This window comes from Mustela putorius, unplaced genomic scaffold (genome assembly GCF_011764305.1).
Source record: "Mustela putorius furo isolate JIRA1106 unplaced genomic scaffold, ASM1176430v1.1 tig00003987_pilon_pilon_pilon, whole genome shotgun sequence".
Classification (NCBI taxonomy): Eukaryota; Metazoa; Chordata; class Mammalia; order Carnivora; family Mustelidae; genus Mustela; species Mustela putorius.
In genome coordinates, this window is record NW_025422126.1 from 14,163,815 (window position 1) to 14,190,099 (window position 26,285).

The window sequence follows — 26,285 nt, forward strand, 5'->3', positions numbered from 1 at the left end:
AGGACACTCATCATAATCCTAAACAGTCCGGGGACTCTCTAGTGAGGGTTCTCCCTGCCAAAGTTTCTTAACCATCTGTATCTTGTTGGTACAAGCCACAGAAATAGATCTATTCTGCTTAGAAAACTCAACTTGGGAATGATAGAGTTTCATCATTTCTGTGTAAGACTTTCCAGTGTGGATTTTGTTTAAAACAAGTTAGGTTTAGGGGCGCCTGGGTGGCTCAGTGGGTTAGGCCACTGCCTTCAGCTTAGGTCATGATTCCAGAGTCCTGGGATCGAGTCCCTCATCGGGCTCTCTGCTCAGCAGGGAGCCTGCTTCCCCCCCTCTCTCTGCCTGCCTCTCTGCCTACTTGTGATCTCTCTCTGTCAAATAAATAAATAAATTCTTTAAAAAAACAAAACAAAACAAGTTAGGTTTAGAAGTTCCACTACACTCGCCTTAAATATGCATGGAAGAATCCGGGGCCATGTCAAAGGAAGATGGGGGTAATAACAGCGTGACAAGTGGTTCATGAAGAAAAAACATTGGCTAGTTTAGATGATATGAGGGCACTGAGGCCAGACTAATGAACTAGAAGGGAGTACTTGCTAAATACTCAGCTAACAGAGGGTTTGTGAGGTGAAAGAAGAGAGATAACTCAGGTGGAGCTTATAAAGAAAAATGGAGATAGTTGGAGTCAGCAGCTGAATTTCAGCTAAATGTGCTTTGTGGCAATTCGTCTAAATCAGTCCTTTGAGGTATATTTACCAGGAGCTCTTCAATTCTGAGACTTTGATGCTTATCTTCAAAGAAAAGTTAGATTAATGACCCCTCAAATGACTGCAAACTATATTTCTAGCAGTCTTTTTTTTTTCCCCTGACGTCTGAGTCCAGTCGTTAATGTTGCAGACTGCTTTCCACAGGTACAAAGCTTGCTGGTTCCCAAATCAGAAAAGTTTCTAGACAGTAGAGACCTAAATTCATAGACCTGTCACTGGCCATTCTCTTTACTTGCCATTTTTTTTTTTTATTGCTCTTTTATTTCTGGGAGTTGGAACACAGTAATGGGTTACTTTAAAGGAGATGGTATGTGTAAGCTTCGGGGTATTAAGGCTTACAGCTACCTGCCAACACTCTTCTACCGGAGAGTTTTGCTTTATGACCCTACCTTAGCGGTGAGAGACAGGACTAGAATTTAGAAAAGGGAAAGACTCTAAGCAAGGCAACATTTATTTTGAGAACAGGCTAGGGCAGTACAGGCCTAGCCATCACCTAGGACCTACTCAGCAACTTCAGCACAGTGAGAGCTCCATTAAAACACCAAGATACATTTGGGTAAGTGCAAATGTTGGCAAGTCGTAGGTGCCTGATTTGAAGTAATTCAGCTAAGAAGAATTTAAGGGAAGACTCATGTAGCCAATGGACAGGGAGTGGTGTCTCATGCCTTTAAGATAGCCCTAACGGGGTAACTGAATGCTTCCAATTCTCTCTCTCTCTCTCTCAACCTCTTCTCCCTCTTCTCTCTCTCACTCTCCCTCCTTCCCTTTTTCTCTTATTTTCTGTCTCTGGCTTTCTCTGCAGGAAGCCTCTTTTTCTTAGATGAGCTGACCCCACACAGCAGGAGACCCACCGGCCTCCTCTGTCTCCTATCTCCCAGCTTTGCTACACAGTTGAATGAGGCACCTCTCTATTCCTCACACTCTAGTGGGAAAAATCCCGAGGGGGACCTTTTATTGGCTCATTTTGTCTCAGGTGTCAACCCCTAAACTGTGAATTAAATCACTAAGAATGTTGTCAAAATGAAGATGTCCCATGCTCCACTTTCCTGACATACTTCCTCATTTAGTCTAGGGCCAGCCAGACTCATGTTTCAGTATTATTTCTTACTGGTTCACCGGGTAATTCCAATTCGTTGCTCTAGACCAATTCCCGGTGTGATGGCTGCCAGGACTGGCAGTTGTCCCCAGAATGCCATGGTTAGAATGGGAGAGGAGCCATTCCCCCAAAGGGGGATGATCCTTCTATCAGTTCTGTCTGACATAGCAGCTGCTCATGGTACCCTATGTAGACACTGGAAGTGGGGGATTATAGAATACAAAAGTTATTGGATCTGTTGGGGCATGGGAAGCAGATATCATAGCCTGAAGCTATCGAAAACAAAACAATACACTGCAACTGTCTGTCTAGCCTGGAACTAAATTCTTACTAGCTAACAAAGGAGAGAGCTACAAACAGCACTATGGGAAGCTCTGTCTGCAAATTCAAGAGCAGACTCCATTTATACAATCAGCGTGCTTAAAGAGTATACTGATAATTGGATATAGGAACATTCTGGGGATCACTTAAGCAGCTTATTGTTTACCACAAATATAGCTACACACACGCGCACACACACACACATACACACACACACAGGGGAAAGAGGAAGCAAGCATTTGCCACTTGACCTAGCCTCTGAATCATATAGCCTGAAGCAGTGACATCTTAAAAAAAAACAACAAAAAACAAAAAAACAAGGCTTCCATAAGAGTGTAGTGTGTGTACACGCTTTATGGTAGCTAATACTACTGAACATCTATGATGTTCTATAAACACTTTTATGTATTATACCTATGTTATTTCTACTTTTCACAATAATGTTATATGATAGATATTAGTGTCTCATTCATTAGGGAGAAAACTAATGAGGCTTTCATAGGTTGAGTAACCTGCTCAAGGTCACACAGAAAGTGGCTGATCCTGGATCCCAAATAAGGTCTGAGTTCAAAGACTATGCTTCTTTCCACTGCCTATAGAAACCTACTCTTGTTCCACAAATCTCGCCAACAAAATTCAGATCAAAATTCATACATATTTAGTAAATGTTTTAATTTATATTTAAATACACATTTATGTTTAAGTGGTTTCTAGGCACAAATATACATGTGTGCATATGTTTCAAACACACTTAAAATATACACTGATAATTGAACATACATAATTTTTGGAATTTAAGAAATGTACTGATTATTAAAAATTAATTATATGGGGATAAGACTGTACTATAGATAACTATATAATAGCTGAAATCCCATCAGATATCATTGGTACTCTGGCTTTTTATTCCTACTACTATTAAATTGAAACTAGCAGAGGACACCCAGAAGAAAATCAGGAATTTACAAATCCAAAGCTTCTACATTATTTGAAGTGATAGACCTTTAATTCCATTTGAATTTTGGAATTTTCATCTTCATGAAAATTCAGTTACTTGAGATAAACACATTTGGCCTAAATCATTCAGACACCCAATGATTTTCCAATTAATCTGATACAGGGATGAATCTGGAGAGTCCCCCAGACACTTTATGTGGTTACTTCTTACCTGGCAGTTCACAAATACTGTCTTCAGAATCCACGTGTTACCCACCTTACACCCAAGACTTGGTCCATCTATAGGAATGTTGAGGGTCTAATAAATCAGTCACTTTCCTCTGCCCTACAAATTGTTTACATTTGGGAAGATGGCTCAGATCTTTGGATTTTTTTTTTTTTTTTTTAACTGCAAAAGAATATCCCTGACTCATCAGACTGAACGTTCAAGTAGAACCACATGATCATACATTTTGCAGCTGTCAGGAAAGGGGTCAGAGGAGGTGACAGATAGTCATATAGTCACTTCAGTATCTCTACTAAATTGCAGACATGCATGATGGTTAGGGTTATAAAGCCTTGAAGAATCTATTATCCATGCTGGGTAAACTAGCTTCTCTTGATATAAGTCATACTGAGGGTACATAACCTATTAACTTCGAGCATGAATAATGGATAAATAACTCAGAGGCATAGACTTTATACTCAGCTACCTTTGTTAATGTCATCAGAGCCTACGGTGACAAAAAGATTTGAAATATCACAGGTGGCCTTTCTGAGAGTCCCAGACCATGCTAATGAAAGGAATTTGTTGGATTATAATCTAGGTATCTTTGATTTTTCTGCTCTTTCTGGCATTTTCCTATCTTATAAAACATTAGAATCTGTTCTTCTAACGTTCTTAACATGTTTTGAATCATCTCCTTCTTTATCACCATTGGCAGAATTTAACCACTAAATTATGTCTTAAATGGCATTCGTGTATTATCTCCTGAATGCTATGAAACATATACCCAATATCACAGCCAAAGTAATCTTTTTTAAAACACAAATATGATAATGTTACTTTTTAAAAGATTTATTTATTTGAGGGAGAGAGAGTGCGAGCAGGGGACCAGGGGGAGCAGAGGTGGAGAGAGAAAAGCAGACTCCCTGCTGAGGATGCAGCCCCCTCTGCCTGCTGTTCCATCTCACGACCCTGAGATCATGACCTGAGCCAAAATCAAGAGTCAGACACTTCATCAACTGAGCCACCCAGGTGCCCCAATTATGTTACTTTTCTGTTTAAAATTATTCAAACGCTCTTCATTGCCTTTGGGATAAAATTTGAACTCCTCTATAGGTTACCTAAGGGCTCTATATTCTCAGCCTTCTCTAGCCTGGCCTCTCCCTGGAGCCCTACCTCAGCCTGAGGTGCAGTCATTCTGGATGTGAAGTTCCTTGATCATGTTACTTTTCCATGGGGTCCCCCAACAGTTGCATCTGCTGTTCCCTGTCTGAGAGGCCGCCTTCCACTCCCTTTTCTATATCTTGCTTCCTCTCATCTTTCTTAAGCCAGCTCAGGTATAAAGCCTCAGGGAAATACCCCATTCTGGAGCAGGTATGCATAGCACTGTTATTCATGGTTTTTGTGTATTGACTTATTTGTGTTCTTTACCAGGCCGTAAAATTCTAAGAAACAAGGACTGTGCCCGACAGATATATGTACCTTAGACACATGTGGAATTCACTGTGTGTGGCAAATGGCCAAGGCACTGAACAACGCTGCCACAGAGGGCTCATCAACTTGTTCTGAAGTTATTCAATGCCTTTCCTCTTTCTTTTTCTGTGATCATGGTAATATAAAGAGCACTATAATAAAATTCCTCCTGTCAAGGAATTCGTAGGTCAGGGGAAAAGACACATTTTATTCATTGTTTAGTGTGAGAAGTTTTCTGCTTGGGTTAATTGATAAAGGGGACCTAGCCCAGAGGGAAAATCAAGAAAATCAAGAATGTCATTTCTTGGAAGAAATGACATTCGAACTTAATTTTGAGGACACTCTAACTCAGTGGCAATGAGTTTAGGTTTTGGTTATCTGTTGGTCATGGGACTGAAGCCTAGCTCCATTCCTCACTAACATTGTGACTTCTGATAAGTTATTTAGTTTCTGAGCCTCAGTGTCCTGATATGTAAAATGGAGTTGGCCATATCCACTTCATAGGGGTGTTACTAAATGTGATGAGTTTATTCCTAAGTTAAATGTTATAGAGATTAAAAGATAAAAAAAGTAGAAGCTGTTAGAGCATATAATAAGAACCATAACTTCATTATTGGATTGGATGTCTGACAATCATCAAAGTGACAGGGAAAAAATCGATATGAGAGACATTGTTAGATTAATGAGACTTGTTAGATCATTGAGACTGGAAGGCTATGTTTTTAATAGCTTCCATTATGATCTAATAAATAACACTTGTGAGACCTACTATGTTAGCACAAAGTAAAAGTGAAGAATCACTATGCATGCTGTCCTAAACCTTTATATTAACTTATTTAATCATCATAAAGACCCGAAGAGAGATTACAAACCCTTCAGCCTCATTTTCAGGTGTGGAAACTGAAGCACAGAAAGGTTAAGTATTCCGCTCAAACTAACTCAACCAGTAAGTCATAGAGCCAAGATTCCAATGCAGGCCATGTGTCTCTACTTCACCGCATTTGCAGGGGTAGAGCGCCGGCATAATCCATTCATTCATTCATCAAACATTCACTGAGTATATACTACATTCCAGACAATGTTCTAGGCAAATTGGATACAGAAGTGACTACATATTTACATATACCAGATATTTAGGGAAGGATATAGATATTAACAACGTGAGCAATAAATACATTAAGAATATACATTTCAGGGGACGCCTGGGTGGCTCAGTTGGTTAAGCAGCTGCCTTCGGCTCAGGTCATGATCCCAGCGTCCTGGGATTGAGTCCCGCATCGGGCTCCTTGCTCGACAGGGAGCCTGCTTCTCCCTCTGCCTCTGCCTGCCATTCTGTCTACCTGTGCTCGCTCTCTGCCCCCCACCCCCGATAAATAAATAAAATCTTTAAAAATATATATATATACATTTCAGATACTGGTAAGTGCAATTAAAAAAATAATAAAGCTATGAAAGTGGAAAAAAGTGCAATGGGGATATCAGTACGAATTTAAATGGGGTGCACAAGGGAGGCTTTTCTGAGACATTTGAGTAGATATTTAATGATGAAAAGAGCAAGTCAGGTAAAGATCCACAGGGAGATTCTAGCAAGAAGACAGAATAAGAAACATAAAGACTTTAAGGTAGGGAAAGCTTGACCTTTTTGGAGGAATGACAAGACAGTATGTGTGAAATGCTCTAGGAGTCGGTGGTGAGGGCACTATGTCACCAAGGGAAGCAGGGGTCAGATTGTATAAGGTCTTGCAGGTGATAATAATGAGTGTAATTGTCATCTCTTGGAGGGTTTTAAGAATAAAAGTGGCATAATCTGGTTTATATTTTGATAAAGATTACTCTGGCTACTTTGAGGAGTGGGCAGAAGTGGAAACTACTACAGGGGTCCAGGCATGGGAATGATACGAGTTTGGACTAGGCTTCAGCAGGGTCAGTGATAATATTTGATTGATTTTGAAATACATTTTCATGGCAGCACCGGTAGGCTTGCTCTGGATGCCAAGGGAAAAAGAGCAATTAAGCAAGATTCCTGGAGGAGGTTTTTTTTGAGGGCCTGAATAATAAGGGAACTGATAGAACCAATTAGCTAAGAAGAGAAATATTAGGGTAGAAGCAGCTTTTGCCCCCAGGGTTGGGAGTGCAGGGAAATCATGAATTCTGTTAGGAACATACTCAGTTTAGAAGACCTTCTTTATATTCAGTATAGATGCCAACAGGACTGTTAGCTGTACACATTTGGAAAGCAGGAGAGAGATCATAACTCAGATTTGGGAATCATTACTTGATAGTTGGTATTCAACACCATGGGTCTGGATGAGATCACGAAGGAATGAGGAGAGGTTGAGAAGAGGTCTGTGCATTGGGTTTCTGGAGTGCTCCAACATTTAGAAGAGGAGCCAGCAAGGAGACGAAGACAGAGTGTCGATGAAGTGGTGAATAAATGGGAGAAATGTTTTGTCCTGCAAGGCAAGGGATTATCATCTTGAAGGAAGGAGCCAGTGACAACTGCATCAAATATTGCTGAAAAGTCAGTGCAGAGAAGTGATGCTTGAATTTCGTAAGATGGAAACTTTCAAGACTTTGATGAAGATGGTTGTAGGACTACTGATGAAAATAATGAACTTGGTTAAAATAAGAAAATGAAGTAATAAAGTGTTATTGAAAACGGACAGCTTTCCTAGATTTTTGGTAAAGAAACTGGAAGTATGAAACAATAAGAAGATGGGAACACTGGGCCACGTGACATTTTGTTTTGTTTTGCTTTGTTTTGCTTTTTCTTATTATTATTCCATTGCTAGAGGTTTTCTTTTTTTCTTTTTTAACGAGAGATATTACATCATGTCTGTATTAAATTTATCCAGGGGGAAAAGAGAGAGAGAAACTAATATTGCAGGAGACAGAGTGAGAGAGGAGACAAGTACAGAAGCAGAGTCCTTAAACAGACAAAAGGTTAGAGAGAGTGGGTCACAAGTGAAGGGCCGACCTCCTAAAGGAGCAGGGAACATTCTTCCATTGGAACAGGGAGAGCACGCTGGCAGAGCTGGTGGCAGGAAGGTGACGTGATCTCCCTGTGACTACTTGGGTTTTCTCAAGGACACAGGGAGAGAGGTCAACTGCTGGGGCTGAGTATGAGGTTGGGGGTGTTTGAGATTTGAGAAGAGCAAATAAGTTGTGAATCTGTTGTCCCAGAGAATGAGAGAGTGATTTTTCTAAAGAAACGTATAAGATTGCTAAAATGCTTTGAAGGTTCGCTTGAAATCAATAGCTATAAAATTAAAGTGAGGTGAACGAGGGCTTCTCTAGACCCATTCATTTGCCCAGGCTCTGGCATGGAGGGCTGAGGCTTTGCTCTTGGAGCACGGAAGGGGAGAGAGGAGAAGGCATATTAAAAGCCTGTGAGAGAGAGACTTGTAGTATGGTGGGTGGGGGTGGGGTGGGCGTAGGAAAGGTGAAAACTGGAGGGAAATGGTAAAATTGGTGATTCCAGGTCCCAGTGGAGTTGGAAGACTTTTTGAGGGGGGTGGTACTGGAATAAATGAAAAGAACGGAAAAGAGGTCGTGTTCAACAAAGACGATGCTCGACAGAGGTTTGGGGGGCCGGTATAGCTCATGGCAGTGATGAGGTTCAGAGTGTGACTGAGACTCCAAGGGCAGGAGGTGAGATGACCACCAGATCCTGAGGCAAGGAAGTGTCAGAACACAGCCTAGAGCACACAGCTGTCTCACTCCCACTGAATGTTCTACCTCACACCAAAGTGAGCTTCAATTTTCTCCCTTATAGAACCAGGATAACCAAACAGTATCATGTTGAAGATGAGGGCGTGTGGGGAGAGAGAAGGGGTGACTCCATGAGTGTGATATCTGTGCCGTCGAACAGGCGCGCCTGCATTTAAGAAAAGTCGTGTGGCACTTAATGTCTGGGTCTTGACCTCTTTTTTGATTCTTAATAATTTTTAAACAAGGGCCTCACATTTTCATTTTACACTGTGCTCTGCAAATTATATAGCCAGTCCTAGAGAGAAGATTAGTGATTTAGTAGGAGAAATGTGTTCTCTTTTTTCATTTGGGCTAATTTTCCATAAGCCTCATTTTTCTCCATTTAGCATGCCATTAAAATTTAACCAAAGTTCATAATGGAAGTTTTAAAGAACACATCTGTCAAACACTTAACTTTTAATGTAAATTTCCTTTTAAAACCACTCATGCTCAATAAAAATTAGGCTGAGAATGAACAATTCTCTGACTCAGGAAAGTGAATAATCAGTAAACTTAAAAGGAAATACACGTTTAAGTGCAGGTCTAGAGTTTGAATTCATACTTGAATGGAACAGCTTAGAAAAATTTATTATTTATTATTTATCATAAATGAATTATATGTTTATTATGGAATATTTAGCAAAAAATGCAAATGAAAAGAAGAAACAAAAAATTATCCAAAATTCTTAACAAGAGTTAACATTTTAATGTAGATCCTTTCAGGCTTTCTGTGTATACTTATAAATGAAAATTATATGTGTTGGTACTTATGGGATTATATTTACATACCATTATAAAATTTATTTTTTTTTAATTTGGTAAGATAACTTTGTTAGGCCTTCCATTCTTATGTTTAAATATTCTTAAAAATATTATTATAATAGAATTTAATATAATTTTCTATTATTTGGAATATAATAATGTATTATTAAACATTTGACTTTTAAAATCTTCACTATTATAAATACCAATATAAGCATTCTTTACAGCTTTATATATTTTATAAGTATAATTTTTGAGTCCAAAAACTGTGCCCATTTTAAAGCTTTTGATCCATTTTTCCAAATTACTTCTACAATTTCTAGAGCCACTCCATGGCAGTGAATATTAGCCTTTCTTTTAAATTTTGCCAATTGGACAGATAAAAACCGTTTAACATCACTGTTTTCTTTGTTTATTAATAAGGTTGAACAAGTTTTCATGTATTATTAGCCTTTACTTTTTTGATGAATGTCTTGTTAATGTCTTTTGGTCATATTTTTTCTAGGTGGTTTTTGGTCTTTCTCTTACCATTTTACAAAATACTTTTATATATTAGGGTTGTAACCCAGAAATTTCATAATTTGTCAAAGCCTTTCAAAGGCCTTAATAACATACTTGCAGAGATCTACAGGATTGCTGTTTTTCTCCATGAGGGTGTCTTTAAAATGCATTACTTTTTTTTAACTAAAAAATGCATGATAATGGTAGTTGTGAGATAGCATTAACATTATATAAATGAAAATGTTTTGTACTGTATCTAAAAATGCATAACAAAATGTTAATAATGAAAACAACAGGAAAAAGTGCTATACTAGCTCACAGAATATTTCTGACTTTCTCATTCATTTCTCCAAATCTTGGCAATGCAATTTACATATGGAATATTCTGGGGATTTGATCTGTTTGTCTCTGTGCCCTCCATTGCAAGCATTTCATTAATATTTTTGAGTCTCGTCAGAAACTTCCAAGGTATAATACACAATTGTGTGATTTCACAAAATAATCATTACAATGCAGAATGTCAAATGCAAGATTGGGGTTTTTGGATTGTTGGATTTTTCTTACCCTTTCCAATGTAATTTCTTCAAACTCATATTCAATTTCTGTTCCATTGACCTGTAAGTAGGATAAAAAGAAAGAATGATTAAATACATATTAAGGAGGAGACGGCTGCTTTTTAAACAACATTTGGGGTTAAGTTTCATTCTGGCTATGAGTAAACCACACTTTCTTAATGTTTGTGATTGTATGTTTCAGCCAAATAAAATATCATCTAAATATATGAGTGAAACTGCAAAAAATAAAGTTTATTGGATTCCTTAGAATTTGTGATAATTGGGACAGAGGGAACAATACAAAATATGCATTGCGAGGTTACAAAGAAGAAACCACATAGGGGCAAAATGTTACATTTACAAGGGAAATAATTTCCTAATATCTTTTAAAATTTCCATTAATGAAAATGAAACTATGACCTTAAAAAGTCAGTGGAAAAGGCAGCACACACTTAGTCGTATTTTGCCAAAAAATAGTATTCAGAATAATCATGTCAGATAAGAAATGCCTTTTCTTTATTGCTCAAGCTCAGGTAATTCATCCCCATTATCCTCGTTATATTTATTAGGAAGTCCTGGACCATGTAACATAACCATGCTCATGTACTTCAGTAGCAGCAAGAAGAGAATAAAGTAGGACATGTTTGAAATTCCTAGTGAGAAAGCTTTAACCATCTAAACAACTCTTGCATTGATATGAATTTACAGAGAGAAATACTTAAATATAGCCAGGCAACAAATCACATAGGTCTTTGATGTCAACAGGATGCACACAGAATAGATGAAGAGCGGCTTTAAAATAATCTAACAAATATTCAATCCCCATTCTCATCACAGAGTCCCTTCCAGCCAGGCAAAAACCTCTGAGCGAGAAAATTCCTGCGCTGGCTGTGTCTTTTTTCTTACACGTGTCTCGGCAACATCATTAGCATTTAGGGATCCTCTAGAAAGACAAATTTCTAACCACCGTCACGTTTGTAGGGTCTTAACCAGTTGACTTTTCTTTCCTTAGAAGAATTTAAACATAGTTCTTGGAGACTAAGAGCTCTATAAAGGCAAGGACCAGATACCCTATTGCTAAACAAGTCTGGCAAGAAATAATTGGTGAAGGAAAGAAAAGGGGACGGAAAGAATGACTGGCCGAACTCAGTATTCATTTATTTATGGGATTTGTAAACATAGGTACTTGTGAATTCTCTTCCATAAGGTACTTGGATGCAGTATCATCAGTGGAAGGTGTAATTGTAACTATAATCAACAGCTATAAAGAATGACGATAGACTTCACTTATGTGTGTCTACCAGCCACTTAGAGCATGTTTCTGATTTTCTAATTATGTGAGCTAATTGGTAAATCGCATTTTACTGTGTTACTACATTATCAAACAGCCTTAAACCAAATGTGATTTTCTGGGCTTCAGCAAGTTAATGACTCATAGACGAGGACTTGATGATGTTAGGAAGCTTTGGTGGCTTTATGGAGGTTTTTGTTCCTCATGTGTAAAAACAAAACAAAACTCAAAGTCCCTGTATGGGTGCGTCTCCATATTAATTCCTTTTTTGTTTGATGGAAGACAGAAAAGGAAGACTGAATTCATGTGATATGTTTTAATTCTCCCAGTATGGCTCTGTGAAGCTTTTCTTTGCTTCAGTGACTTCTCTGGAGTGAAGCCCTTCATATTATCAAAGCGCTGAACAGTGGGGAGAAAAAAACAAAACAAAACAAAAAAACAAAAACAACTTCAAAGAAACAAAAACAAACCTGTGATAATGAATTCTAAGGGCTCAGGCTGAAAGAAATGCTGTTAGAAAGTGCTTAAAAGGGACGCCTGGGTGGCTCAGTGGGTTAAGCCTCTGCCTTCGGCTCAGGTCATGATCTCAGGGTCCTGGGATTGAGCCCCATGTCAGGCTTCCTGATCAGTGGGGAGCCTGCTTCTCCCTCTGCCTCTGCCTGCCGTTCTGCCTACTTGTGCTCTGTTTTTCTATCAAACAAACAAATAAATAAAATCTTAAAAAAAAAAAAAGTTCTTAAAAGACAAAAGTCCTTTTGGCATGCAGAGTGGAGTCCTTAGTGGAGTCTCTCTGAATGTCTGCTTAACAAATCTATGATCATGTATGCTGACTTCAGTTCCTATACACACTATGGATACATACCGAGTGCTACTCAAAAGATCCCTCATCAGACAAACTGTGGGAGGTTTACAGCCTCTATGGGTCTTTAGTTTTCAACCTCAACAAGTCATGGCAGTTGCCTAATTCCCTCGTATCCAGGATGTCTTCATAAGAAGAGATGATGCCATCCAGATTGGGATGGCTCCTTGTTTTTTTTTTTTTAAAAAATAACATAAAAAAAAAAAGAAACAATAGACTTCTCAATTGAGTATAATAAAATATTCAGCAACTCACTAACCCAGATGTTCTGTTTAATCTGTGAATAAACAATAAAAATAATCATTGCTACCTTAAAAAAAATACCATATGATTTTATTGAGATGTGAAAACTAAAAACCAAAATGAATGAATGAGCAAACAAAAAGAAGCATACAGAGAACAGACTCCTGGCTGCCAGAAAGAGATCGGAGAGGGAGGACGGGCAAAGTGGGTGAAGGGAGTGGGAGTTATAAGCTTCCAGTTACAGAATGACTAAGTTACAGGGATAAAAAGTACAGCAGCGGGAATAGAGTCAAAGGTATTATTATTAATAATAGCTTTGTAGGGTGACAGATGGTAGTTAGGCTTGTGGTGAGCATAGCATAACATAGAGAATCGTTGAATTATTATGTTGTACATCTGAAACTAATGTAAAATTGTATTTCAACTATACTCAAAAAAAGAATCTCATGACTGCAACAGGATTTAGTGAAATTATAGAGGAATGAAAGGTTTTTAGCATAGCTGAGGCAAGATTTCTACTGTGAATTGAGAACATTTAAAACATGGTATCACAAGAGCCAATGTGGGAGTTCAGGAAAGCCATTTAAGAGGTCCTGTTTTCTATTCCGTCATCACTAGGGCAGTGTGATCTCTGTTTGGCCTCAGGACACCTGAGACAAGAAATCTCGCAGCCTCTCTGGGCAAAAACCTTGGGGGAAGGAATAGAAAGCATGGAACACTGGGTGTTGTCTACCTGGAACACTACATCAAAAACTAATGATGTCTTGTATGGTGACTAACATAACACAATAAAAAAATAAATAAAAATAAAGCATGGCTAAGTATACTTCCATTTTTTAAAAAAGATTTTATTTGTTTGTTTATTTGAGAGAGAGCTAGAGTAAGACAGCACAAAGCAGAGGGAGAGACAAAAGAAGAGGGAGAAGCAGGCTTCCTGCTGAGCAAGGAGCAGGAGGTACGGCTCCATCCCAGGACCCTGAGATGATGACCTGGAGTGAAGCCAGACACTTAACTGACTGAGCCACCCAGGTGTCCCAGTGTACCTCCATTTAATCAGAAGAAGATAAGAGTGGGTTGTGATGTTCTTGAAAATTTAGTGACTTTTAAAATGAGTATATCAATACAATATTCTCTGAATAATTTTTTCTGTATTTAGTTAGAGGAGTGGTTGCTTGGTAAAGAGACAAGAAGTATAGGCAGTAATTGTCTCCTAGCCATAATTTCATGAATGCCCAGAAAAAAACCAAAAACCATATGCTGTGAATGAGCTCCCATCATCTTCTGGGGGCTTACAGACCAACTGTTGCCTGAACTTGCCTTGGTGGTCTCCCTGATTTCCAATCAGTTTACCAATGCATGTCTTTAAACTCACAAGACTCTCTTCCTGAAAAGAGTTCTGCCACATGCGTTTGGTGTTGTTGCTCTTGACCGGTGACATTTCTGGTGACACTTAAGTCCCCAGGCAATGTTTCATGCACCTGACAGTCTGGGGCCTGGACAGTTATGTGGACTAGGTTCAAATTTTCCCATATCCTGCACTGATCATTACCGAAGGCTAGAAAAATGAGAGGGTTGATATTTTTGCAGAGATAGAGGGAATTTCCTGGTTTTGAAAAATTTTTTTCTTCAAAGACTTGATTTTCCTGAACCTCAGGTTCTGTGGTGACAGCTGGGCAATTTCTACGGGTGCTAGAAAATCATAATGATGCCACACGTTGTCCTGCACTGTTCTGGGCATGTAGCCTTTTTTGGCATCCTACAGAAGTTAAGAGAGTGACCCATTCAAATTCAAACTTGGTATTTAAAGGTATAATTTCATGAACTTTGAATACTATCACACTGTTTTTTTTTGTTTTTCCTTCTTTTCCAGTGCTACTTTAACTACCTGCCCAGGTGATCATATAATTTAATTGAGATGTATTTTTAATCTTCTGAAATGAGGTCTTTCATGAATAACGTACATGAGCTATTTCATGTTTTAATTTATTTATTTAAGTAAATTAATTTAATTTCATGTTTTAATGCATTTAATTGGAATCTATAGAAATGACTTTTCCACATTTTTTTTTTTGTTCTTTGTTACACATGTAATTTCATTAAGGCTAACAGCATCCTAAAATCTGGGATAAATAAATGTTTATACAACTCTATATTCCATATTATAATGAGGGCCAATACAGGAATATCAAAGGACTGGCTTCTTAAAACTAAACCTAATTCCATTCAATGAACAATTATTGAGCATGCATGATGTGCCAAGTGGTGTGACAGGTACTGAAAAAATAGAGATTTAAGATATAATCCCTATTTTCACTAAATGCACAGTTCTTAAGGAGGCACCAAACATACTAAGGCCTCAGAGAAGTGTGGTATCCAATATATAAAACAGAGAGATGGACTAGAATCACAATTCCACTGTTGCCACATGGAAGGACTGTTTGTTGTATATATGTATAAGTATGGATATATATGACATATAACATATATCTATATATATATGATTCCCTAGTAGGATATAATATAATATACTAATTCTGCCCTTTATTAAAAATAAACGGGGGTGTGGGAGGTTGGGGTACCAGGTGGTGGGTATTATAGAGGGCACAGATTGCATGGAGCACTGGGTGTGGTGAAAAAATAATGAATATTGTTTTTCTGAAAATAAATAAATTGAAAAAATTAAAAAAAAAGGGAAATAAATAAATAAATAAACAAACATGATGCAGTAAGCAAGACTTATCTCCGAATATTATGGTTTTTCATATAAAGTTGCTGTTGGACTTTGGGAGGGGATGCGATGACCACAGAGGCTGGAGCATCTGGTTTTCGTGGCTTCTTGCCACTCGCAGAGCAAGACAAAGCCCACGTCACTCTGCTTCATCTGTAGCTGCAGCAGGTAACACAGTGCCTACCACACAGAGGCTCAGTGACCATGTGATTCAGTGAATGCGATTTTTTGGGGGTGGGTAAAATTTGATGCTCTCAGAGAAAACTGTGGCCTCAAAGGGAGATGCAATTCCTATAGGACCCAGGCCCTTGGAGATTCACAGCTTAGATATCCTCATGTTTGATATCAGTCCTTCTCAGGAGTCCCTTCCACAGAATTGCAATCATGATCAGATTCCCCAGGTAGTCTACAACACATACACACACACACACGCACACACACACACACACACACCCTTTGTTGGTATTCATCTTAGTGCGTTGCCAATGGTCATCCCCCTTTCCTACTAGAGCTCTATTACAGCAAACACATCAGGATGCTTTGTGGCTCTTTACACTTGAATCTCCTATATACATTCTATTATGTTCAGTAGGTAAGATGGTTTCCAGAGTTAAAAAGAAAAAAAGACACAGATCCGAATCCTAGTTCTAATATTTATGAGATATGCCAATGTAGTCAATTTCCTCAATCTCCCAAAACCTTAAGTTTCTCATGTGCAAAATGGCACTAACAAGTACCTAATATGGACATTGTGAATATTAGATAATTGGTGTAAAATATTTGGTATACACCTTAAGTGATAAAGAAATTACATTTAGCTATAATATTACACAATCCTCTTCATGAAGTTTTTGGGAGCAATAAATGAGATTATACATTATCAACTACCTGAAACATAATAACACTTCAACAGTGAGAGGTATTTTAATTAGTTGTGGATTAATAATCTGCAAGGTTCACAAAACTTCTATGATCAATTATTGAATATTTGTTAAGTTCCTGAGTAATATAAAATATAACTTAATAAGCAAATAAACTTGCTTTCTTCTACAAAATCGACTAATTTTTTTTTTTTAACCTAAACATCGCTTTCCTGAATCCATCTAAGATGTACTCCCTTGTGAAGAGGAATCATCTTAGCTTTCTCTCCCAAATCAGTTCAGCATGGCCTTCACTCAGAATATTACCTCCATTAAACTTTCTTGAAATCTTTTGTTGCTCCCTCTTATATTTTCTTTTTAACGTTGTCTTGCCCAGTCTTGACCATTATGTTATTCTATTGGCACACACTTCCCTAAGGCTGAACTCTTCTTGAGACTTTTAGAAGAAATAAAAAGTAGCTTTGCCTCTTTGAAAAAGGGGGAAAAAAAGATAAGGCAGTTTTGCTCTACCTCAATCTAAAAGAAAGAACTGAAGGCTGATGTACATTATCTCTATCTTTTTGTCACACTTAACTTTAAGTGTCTCTGCTGAAGGGATGAAAAACAATCAAATACTGAGAAAGTGAGAGTCATTCGACCAACATGGAAACTCTAATCAGAAGGAGAGTATCCTTAGACAAAGCTCAAGGTATGTAGCACAATACTAAGCAGTCCATCACTTCCTTTAACTTATGTTCCTTCTCCTAGACTGTCTCTACTGCCTAAAATTGTGCCCTCTATTCATACTAAGAGGAATGATCACATAGAAATAAAAAACTTAGGTTCTGGGATCCAAAAGATTCGAATTCCAATACCAGTTTTGTCACTTAAAATCTGTTAGAATTCATATTTTTATGTGTTATACATATTTGTGTATAGATATTGTTTAAACAGCAAGGAAAAAAATTCAGTTTAAGCTTTGTAGAGGATCTGTTTTAATCTAAGGTATGGATGGATTTGGTTATTTTAGAAATACTATTCAGTTATAATGAGACTCATTTAAGAATATGCAGTTTGATTTTCAACATTTTGAGGAACCTTCATGCTGTTTTCCAGAGTGGCTGCACCAGCTTGCATTCCCACCAACAGCGTAGGAGGGTTCCCCTTTCTCCGCATCCTCGCCAGCATCTGTCATTTCCTGACTTGTTTATTTTAGCCATTCTGACTGGTGTGAGGTGATATCTCATTGTTGTTTTGATTTGTATTTCCCTGATGCCGAGTGATATGGAGCACTTTGTCATGTGTCTGTTGGCCATCTGGATGTCTTCTTTGCAGAAATGTCTGTTCATGTCCTCTGCCCTATGACCCAGCAATTGCACTATTGGGTATTTACCCTAAAGATACAAACGTAGTGATCCAAACGGGCACGTGCACCCGAATGTTTATAGCAGCAATGTCCACAATAGCCAAAGTATGGAAAGAACCTAGATGTCCATCAACAGATGAATGGATCAAGAAGATGTGGTATATATACACAATGGAATACTATGCAGCCATCAAAAGAAATGAAATCTTGCCATTTGCGACAACATGGATGGAACTAGAGTGTATCATGCTTAGTGAAATAAGTCAAGCAGAGAAAGACAACTATCATATGATCTCCCTGATATGAGGAAGTGGTGATGCAACATGGGGGCTTAAATGGGTAGGAGAAGAATCAATGAAACAAGATGGGATTGGGAGGGAGACAAACCATAAGTGACTCTTAATCTCACAAAACAAACTGAGGGTTGCTGGGGGGAGGGGGTCTGGGAGAAGGGGGTGGGATTATGGACATTGGGGAGGGTATGTGCTTTGGTGAGTGCTATGAAGTGTGTAAACCTGGTGATTCACAGACCTGTACCCCTGGGGATAAAAATATATGTTTATAAAAAATAAAAAATTTTTAAAAAAAAGAATATGCAGTTTGAAAAGAAGCTAATCATAGTAATTACTTCTTACTTTTAATAAATACAAACTATACAAATAATTATTGACATTCTTAGTCAAGATTCTAGTTTTGGTAGGACCACTATTCCTATTATTCACCTACTTGTGATCTACCAGTAAACCCTGATTTCATGTTAAAACTTCTAATCTTAATTAAATTTCTGAGCTCAGTGAACTGCTAAATCATAGCATCCACCAAAGAGAAAAAATTAATCAGTATCCTACAACTTTTTCCATTCTTAAACAATTTTCCTTTGTTTCTGTTACTCCCTCTGCCTTTGTTAAGACTTTATAACACAGAATTTTGGGTCTAAAAATGGTTCCAAGACTCAATAATTAATATGTGTGTTTTCATTTAATTAGAAATCATGGATTTTTTTAGAAATCATTATTACTAAACAGATTTTCACCTGTAATAATGTGACAAATTTTCTTTTTTGTCAAGAAAAATCAAGAAAAATAGCTGAGGGTTCTTACATGTGTAAGAAGAAACTCTAGATAGAGAGACAGATAGATAATACATAGATAGATATAATGTGGTCTTGATTAAAGGCTTCTGTAAAGAAGGGAAAATACAGTACTTAGTAAGTTCAGAACTGGATTTGCTTCTGATCTGGACATGGCCAATTTCTCCCCAGCTTTGCTCCCTTGCTTTGCAACATTTGCTGGATGGAGTAGTAATTGGTAATTTTAATGCTTTCATTTGGCTCCCATCTGACATATGCTGTTTTGTTTTGGGGCTTTAAGTATTCATGTTAAAACATACTCTTTGGAGCAGTAAATGGTGTTAAGAACATACCGATGAATGGTTGTGAAGACATCATGACCCACCATCAAGCCCCCTCCCTCACTTGATTATCCCCATAAATAAAACACTTTGCAATTGTAAGCAGTGTCCAAGAGAATCAAGAGCTCAAACATATGCCAAAAGATTTAGAGTTACAACAAAAAAGTGAGTGCTGAACCATAAGAGACTTTACAAATACTATGATGTAAGCTGATAGTAAGAATATTTCCTCTTTCTCTTGGGTATAATACGACTATAATGAGAGGCAGAATATCAATTCACCCAGTTCATCCTCAACTTCTCTCTTCAATCTCATTTGCAATCTTGTTTCTACTACCCTTCAAAAGCAGAGGATCCGTGAAGACCTTCCCACATTTGAATACAATGATCTTTTCCCAGCCTTCAGCCTCCCTGGCTTTCCTGCAGTGTTTGGCACTCTGGAGGGATCACCAGTTGAAACTCCCCTTTCCTTCTGTCACACAGTTGATATCCTTACTGGTTTCCTCCCTACTGCTCTGTCCACTGCGTTTATCTGTTTCCTTTCTTCCTGCCGGATATGAGCATTTGCCAAAGTCTGTCTCTTTTTGTTATACAAAACTTTTATTTTCTAAGTAAATGCTCTGATGTCACCCCATCTTAATAAGTCTGAGACAGGACTAATCACGATCAATTATAATCATCATTTCCTCCAGACTATTCTCTATATCAGTTAAGGGAATCCTTTTTCTTTCTTTCTTTTTTTTTTTTTTTCCTTAAGATTTTATTTTTTCAAGTAACCTCTGCACTCAATGTGGGACTTGAGCTTACAACCCCTGAGATTGAGACTTGCATGTTCTACCTATTGAACCAGCCAGGAGAGCCAGGAGCCCCAGGAATCCTCTTTTTCATGTGTCCTTTATCTTTGTGATCAATACCTAACATTCTATTTCAAGTTCTAAACTATTACTTTCTTAATACCATCATTATAACTTCCTAAAAAACATTTCTGTCCAGATCATTTTTTTCAATATCACTCTATTTTTCATATCCTTTGAGAGCTACCTTTTTTTTTTTTTAAAGATTTTTATTTATTTATTTGACTGAGAGAGAGAAAGAGAGACAGAACAAGCAGAGCGAGTGGCAGGCAGATGGAGAAGGAGAAGCAGTAGGAGCCCAATGGAGGGCTCAATTCCAGGACCCGAAGGCAGATGCTTAACTGGCTGAGCCACCTGGGCAACCCTGGAGCTACCTTTCGAAAAAGCAGTGTGTCATTTAATAATTCTGTACAAGTAGCTTTAAGTAATTTTTCTTCATCGCTAAAGAACATTTCAGAACACCCACCAGTTTTCCCAATCTACTTTTGTAGCTACAGACCCTGCTTCTTATCTTCAAAAACATTTTGAGCCCAGTAATTGTGCTAAAGTTGTATAAAGCAACTCTTCTCTTTGGTATCTTCATTAATATCACACAGTACACACTAAATGTCTTTATTTTAATAGATGCTTATTAAAATCTCAATTAATTTAGAAAAAATATTCTTAAATGACTAGGGTTTCCCAGGTACTATACTAGTGTGTTAGGTCCTAGGGCTATAATAGTAAAGACAGAGCCTCTGTCCTCATGAAGTGAGATTCTATGTGGGGATATGGAAAGCTTCTATAACTGTCAACATATGGCTTTCTCCTTCATAAAGTCGAAAAGATTTTTCTTAACAATCTCCTAGAAATCTCCTAGAAATTACCATCCTATTCTCTAAATTGCCCCCACAAAAATGCTAAAAAAAAAAAAATCCTAAAAAAAATAATTACCAACACCACCACCACATTCCATTAAGTATCTACTACATGCCAGGGACTATCATAAATTGCTTTAATAATTAAAATAACACGAAGAGTGAGACATTTTAATTTTACTATTAAGTCAGGTTTCTTAAGGTAAGTGATTTCACCAAGTTTATACAGTTTTAAGTAACATGAAATGAGTACAATTTCATCCTTCTCATCACTTAGTGATGGGAAATATGTTCTCAATACAAATTTGCTGGAAGAAATTAAAGAATGAGTGCCTATATGGAGGGAGGCAAGGATGGAAGTATCTAATGCTTGAATCAAGGGATGTCTAATATTAAACGCTAGTCTTTCTCCCTGACCACACAGAGCATAGTCCCTCTTGTACTATACTGTGCTCTTTCTCAAATTCCAACACCTTACGCTGTATTTTACCTTTCCTGATATACAGTCCTCTTTCTTAGATGAGGCACTATCTTTGATTTTTTTTCTCTTGTGACACCTATCATAATGACTTGTCTATAGAATCATTTCATAAATAGTCTGAAGAAATAAATTAATGGAACCTTACATTAAGGGATTCTGATTTGCTATAAATCTTTCAAATCCCTCTGTCTTTAAAAGTCCTCCTCACCACAGTCAGTTTCCAAATGAGTGAACTGCCTTAATTCCCCTCTCATCATTTTACTTCAGATATTGCCAACAATAAACAGTCTCCCTTTTATTCTGAATTTATATCACCCTTTTGGCATCCTTCAGGATCACTCCATCCATCAACAAATACATATTGAGTGACTATCCCCACGTTCTTTGCTAGCTCATATGATCTCTTTTTATCTGATTTTTAAAAGCACATCACCCATCTTCACAGACTTGGAAAAAAGCTACAGAGCTATACTGCCCTGCTAATTCTTCTGCTATTTCATCTAAATCACATGAAAAAGTTCTTTAGTTGTATGATTCCAGAAAAATGCTTTGATATGCTTATTATGAAAAAAAAGTCAGATCTATCTTTTTGGAACAGACGCTAAGGGAAAGCATTTGGCTACTTACGTTATTTCACCTTTTTTGAAGTACTTTAGGATCATAACAAGGAGCAAATTATTAATTCTGTTTCTACCTACCCCCCTATACATATACCTTCACCAGTTGATAAAATATGGAAATTGTAAGGTTTCAAGTTATTTATACACATCTTTTCCCAGATTACACTAACAAGATTAATCATTTACATACTACTTTTAGATACATTATTATATTGCAACTCATAACAATCCCATGTGGGTAGATAATACTATTACTGAATTTTACACATGAGTAAAGAGCTTAGAGATGGTAAAGTATTTGCTCAAAATTGCTCAGCTAATAATGTTTATAAAAATCAAGAGATATATAGATATAGATATCTCTCTCTCTATATATATATCAAGTGTGCTCAGTATTCCTACAGAAGACTTGAGTTACAAGTCTTGAGTTAGTATAGAAGACTGTTCGATTCAATTCTACAGTGGAAAAAGGCTTAAGTGGGTACGAGAAGAATAAATGAAAGAAGATGGGATTGGGAGGGAGACAAACCATAAGTGACTCTTAATCTCACAAAACAAACTGAGGGTTGTTGGGGGGAGGGGGTTTGGGAGAAGGGGGTGGTATTATGGACATTGGGGAGGGTATGTGTTTTGGTGAGTGCTGTGAAGTGTGTAAACCTGGTGATTCACAGACCTGTACCCCTGGGGATAAAAATATATGTTTATAAAAAATAAAAAATTATATTAAAAAAAAAGAAAAAGAAAAAGGTACAAACAATATATCTTTCAAAGAAAAAATTGAAAGTTCAAGTTTCTGTATCTATATTAGTGCTTCTTATGATAGCTCCTAATTTTAAAAAGGGTCATGCATACTAAGTTGTGGCCGTGACAATCCTTAGTCACACCAGGGAGCTCTCGGTTGGATGCAGTAAATCAATCTCTGGACACTGTGCCAACTAGAAAACGAATAGTATAAACTCTAAACAGGTTATGATTAACCATAGGTCAGTCTTTTTTTTTTTTTTTAAATACCCTCTCAGAAGAGGAAGACAGATTCAAAAGGGTGCTGGCATAAATTCTCAATTACCTTGAATGAAATAAATTACATGAACACCTTAGCAATAGTAAAGAAATATTAATCAGACAGTAAATCTCAGCTGGAAAACATGAAGAATCAAACATGGTAGGTCAGGGAGAAGATATGCAAGGACTTCCAAAAAACCCTTCTAAAAAACCATCTAAAACTTAGCTCTCCTACACATATCCATGCACACATAGACAGTGCACACACACGTACATAAGCCAGGCTGTGCTAGTACTGTTTCGCTGTTTATAGAGTACCTATGTGAATCTTTCTCCCTGATTGTATAATGTTCTGGTTACCATCTCAGACTTTAGATTCAATTAGACACAGATGCCAATCCTAAATTGGCTACTTATTAACTTTGTGGCTTTAGAGAAGATGTATAGCTTCAGTTTCTCTTCAGTAATATAAGGTAGGATAGTCTCCACTTACCCATGATTTCATCTCCCATGGTTTTAGTTACTCAGAGTCACCCACCATCTGGAAGCAGATGATCTTCCTCCTGACATAGAGTCAGGTCAGTAATAGCCTAACCCTACATCACAATGCTTACATCATTCACCTTGCCTCACGCCTCACAAGGGAATTTTATCATCTCACATCATTGTAAGAAGAAGGGTGAGTACAGTAAAACATTTCAAGAAGGAAAGGGGGACAGACAAATTCACATAAATTTTATTATAGTATATTATTATAATTGTTCTATTTTGTTATTAATTGTTAATCTATTACTGTGCTTAATTTATAAATCAAACTTTATTATAGGAATATATATTTGAAAATAATATATAGCATTTGGTACTATCTGTGCTTTCAGGCATCTACTGGGCATCTAGGAACATATTTGTACAGCTATGGGGGACTACTGTACTATTTTTATTTACTCCAATAAGGCTGTTAGAAGTCTTAAATTAAGTGATAAAGCAGAGTGCTCAAGATACATATTCTAGAGTCAGATTTCCTTATTTGATTCTGTTAGTTACTAGCTTTGAGATGCCTGCCTTAGTTTCCTCATCTGCGAAATAGGATTCATAATCTCCTAGAGTGAATAAGTAAATTAGTATAAGTGACTATAATTAGTCAAGTACTTGGAACAGTATTTGGCACATGGTAAGTGTTACTATTATATTCATCATTGTTCTTAAAGCATGGTGGAATAAAGGGCTTGGCAAATCTTTTCCCCAAAGAACAACTTGAAAACAAACAGAAGTGCCAAAATTAACGTTTTCTGGACTCTGGAAACTGATTAAAGGCATATGGCAAGTTGAAAAACTTTGATTCCAGAACCTCTATGAATAACACTTGGCCTCTATGGTGTTGCAGGCTTGGGCTGCTCCTACACCCCTTCCACCAAATTCTGTGGGTACCACAGTTCTACCAGGGCAGAGAAAGCTTAAGCTATGAAAATCAGCATCTTTGCCACCATTGGAGAGGGACAATTTCGTTTGAACCAGCATGTGTGAAAACCTCATGCTCAGAGGTGTTGAAAATAATCATGGTTTGGTGGCAAATATCAGGAAAAGTCAACAATGCAGTAGCCTAAGGTAGCAATACTGGTTGGTGAAAGCTACCAGCTGTCTAGAAAAGCCAGAAATTTAACAGGGGGATCTGTGGAATGAGTCATGGAAGGTCTTGATAGTTCTAACAAATCAATAGTTCTAACATATCACTCCCAGATTGGAACACTGAGTGCATGTGCAGGGTCACTCAGATGCTATAGAGACTGAAGCAGGTCCTAGTCATCTACACATTCCTGGCTGAGTGTGAGACCTTTCACATATGCAGAGGAATTATAATAAGGTCTACTGAAGACTAAAATTTCAGACAAATTTTTATACTGCTTGAGTTTGAACACATTTCCTAACCCGCTTGCAAACCCATTGGTAATTGTGCCTTACTGGCACAAGGTGTTTAAATATAACCTCTGACCAGTAATTGGCCTACCAGTAAGCTATGCTGATCCAGAGTCAACCAGAGGAAGCTAGGATTCAAGAAGAAGAACAACAACAGCAACAACAATGAAATTACAACAACAACAACAAAAGCTCAAAAGAGATATCAGCAGCTAAACAATGCAGGAAGACAGACTCTGTAAATCTTGCCCATATATGTGATTAAATGTACCCCCCAAATAAAAAGAAACAACAACTGGAGATGGGGGAAAGAACAAATCAGAATCATTAGTTGTTTTAACATATTATCATATAGCTTATTTTTAAAAAGAAATTATATGACATGCTAAGAAAAGTATGACCCATACAGAAGAAGAAAAGCAGGAAATAGAAATTGTATCTGAGGGATCTCAGATGTTGGAATTAGCAGATTAAAAACTTGAAGGAGGATGCTGAGCTCTCCCTGTCCCACATTTACAACTAGATATCAGACACATCCAAGGCAATAAACCAGAAAGCAATTTGAAGACTGGCAGAACTCTATGACTAAATATAGCAATGAAGCTGCATCTGAAGGGTTGGGAAGGTTAGAGAGGGGGAGGGAGGCTGGCTGCAGAATGGACGGAGCCTTGCTCAGGGAAAGGGCAAAGAGAGGGGACCTCACACCAGGGAGCTCACATGAGGAAGATTAATCCCCATAATGTTTGGCTTTAAAAACCAGAGGGGCTGAGTTCCTAAGTTTTTAAAACCAGCAGGACTTAGAGCCTGGAGGTTGAAACATCATCTGCCTCAGCCCTGGGTGAGGCCAGAGGGTGACTGACGGCTGGGTGGACACCTTGAAGAGATTGCAGTCTGCATAGAGAAGCAACATAAAAATGGCAGTTGGAACAATGCTGGAGGAGGGGGAAGAAATAGGAGACAGATCTATTCATACCAATTTTGGAGTGCGTTGGGACACTTCTCCAAAAATGAGGAAGCTAGAGGCTCCATTTTCCTCCTGTACTGCCCAGCATAAATAGAGAGCCACCTGTAAGAGGAGGGGCTGCACAGACACTTGCTACCTAACCTGCCAGCAGTGCATCCATCCCATGAGTCCCGAGGACTCACTGATTCCAAGCCTGTTAGCCTCGGTCCTGGGCTCAGGGCAAATTTGGTTGTCACATGCACCTTACCCAGCTTCTGGGGCATGGCCATTGCCACGAATCATACTAACCACACACCTCCAGCCAAGGATGTGCTCCATGCCCAGCCTCACATCCTGGGGTGTCTGGCTACCAAGAGCTTTGGGGATCTGGCATAGGAGCAGTAGTGCAGTGTAAATTTTGCTAACACCACTGTCCTGCTTCCAAGTTCCCCCACAGGCACATCCCTTCAGAGTTGG

The 26,285-nt window shown here is 37.9% G+C and overlaps 1 protein-coding gene across 18 annotated transcripts in view; it reads right to left on the bottom strand.

The window, feature by feature from the left end:
• DLG2 (discs large MAGUK scaffold protein 2) overlaps window positions 1–26,285 on the bottom strand; it is a 1,545,411-nt gene that overhangs the window by 619,547 nt on the left and 899,579 nt on the right. For 17 of the 18 annotated variants that reach the window (XM_004763483.3, XM_045071283.1, XM_004763486.3 and 14 more), the window contains one exon: window positions 10,391–10,441. In XM_004763483.3, coding sequence (XP_004763540.1) covers window positions 10,391–10,441 — 51 coding nt within the window. Of the gene's footprint in view, window positions 1–10,390; window positions 10,442–23,444; window positions 23,508–26,285 lie in introns of those variants that run through there. The other variant, XM_045071291.1, reaches the window with a different exon arrangement.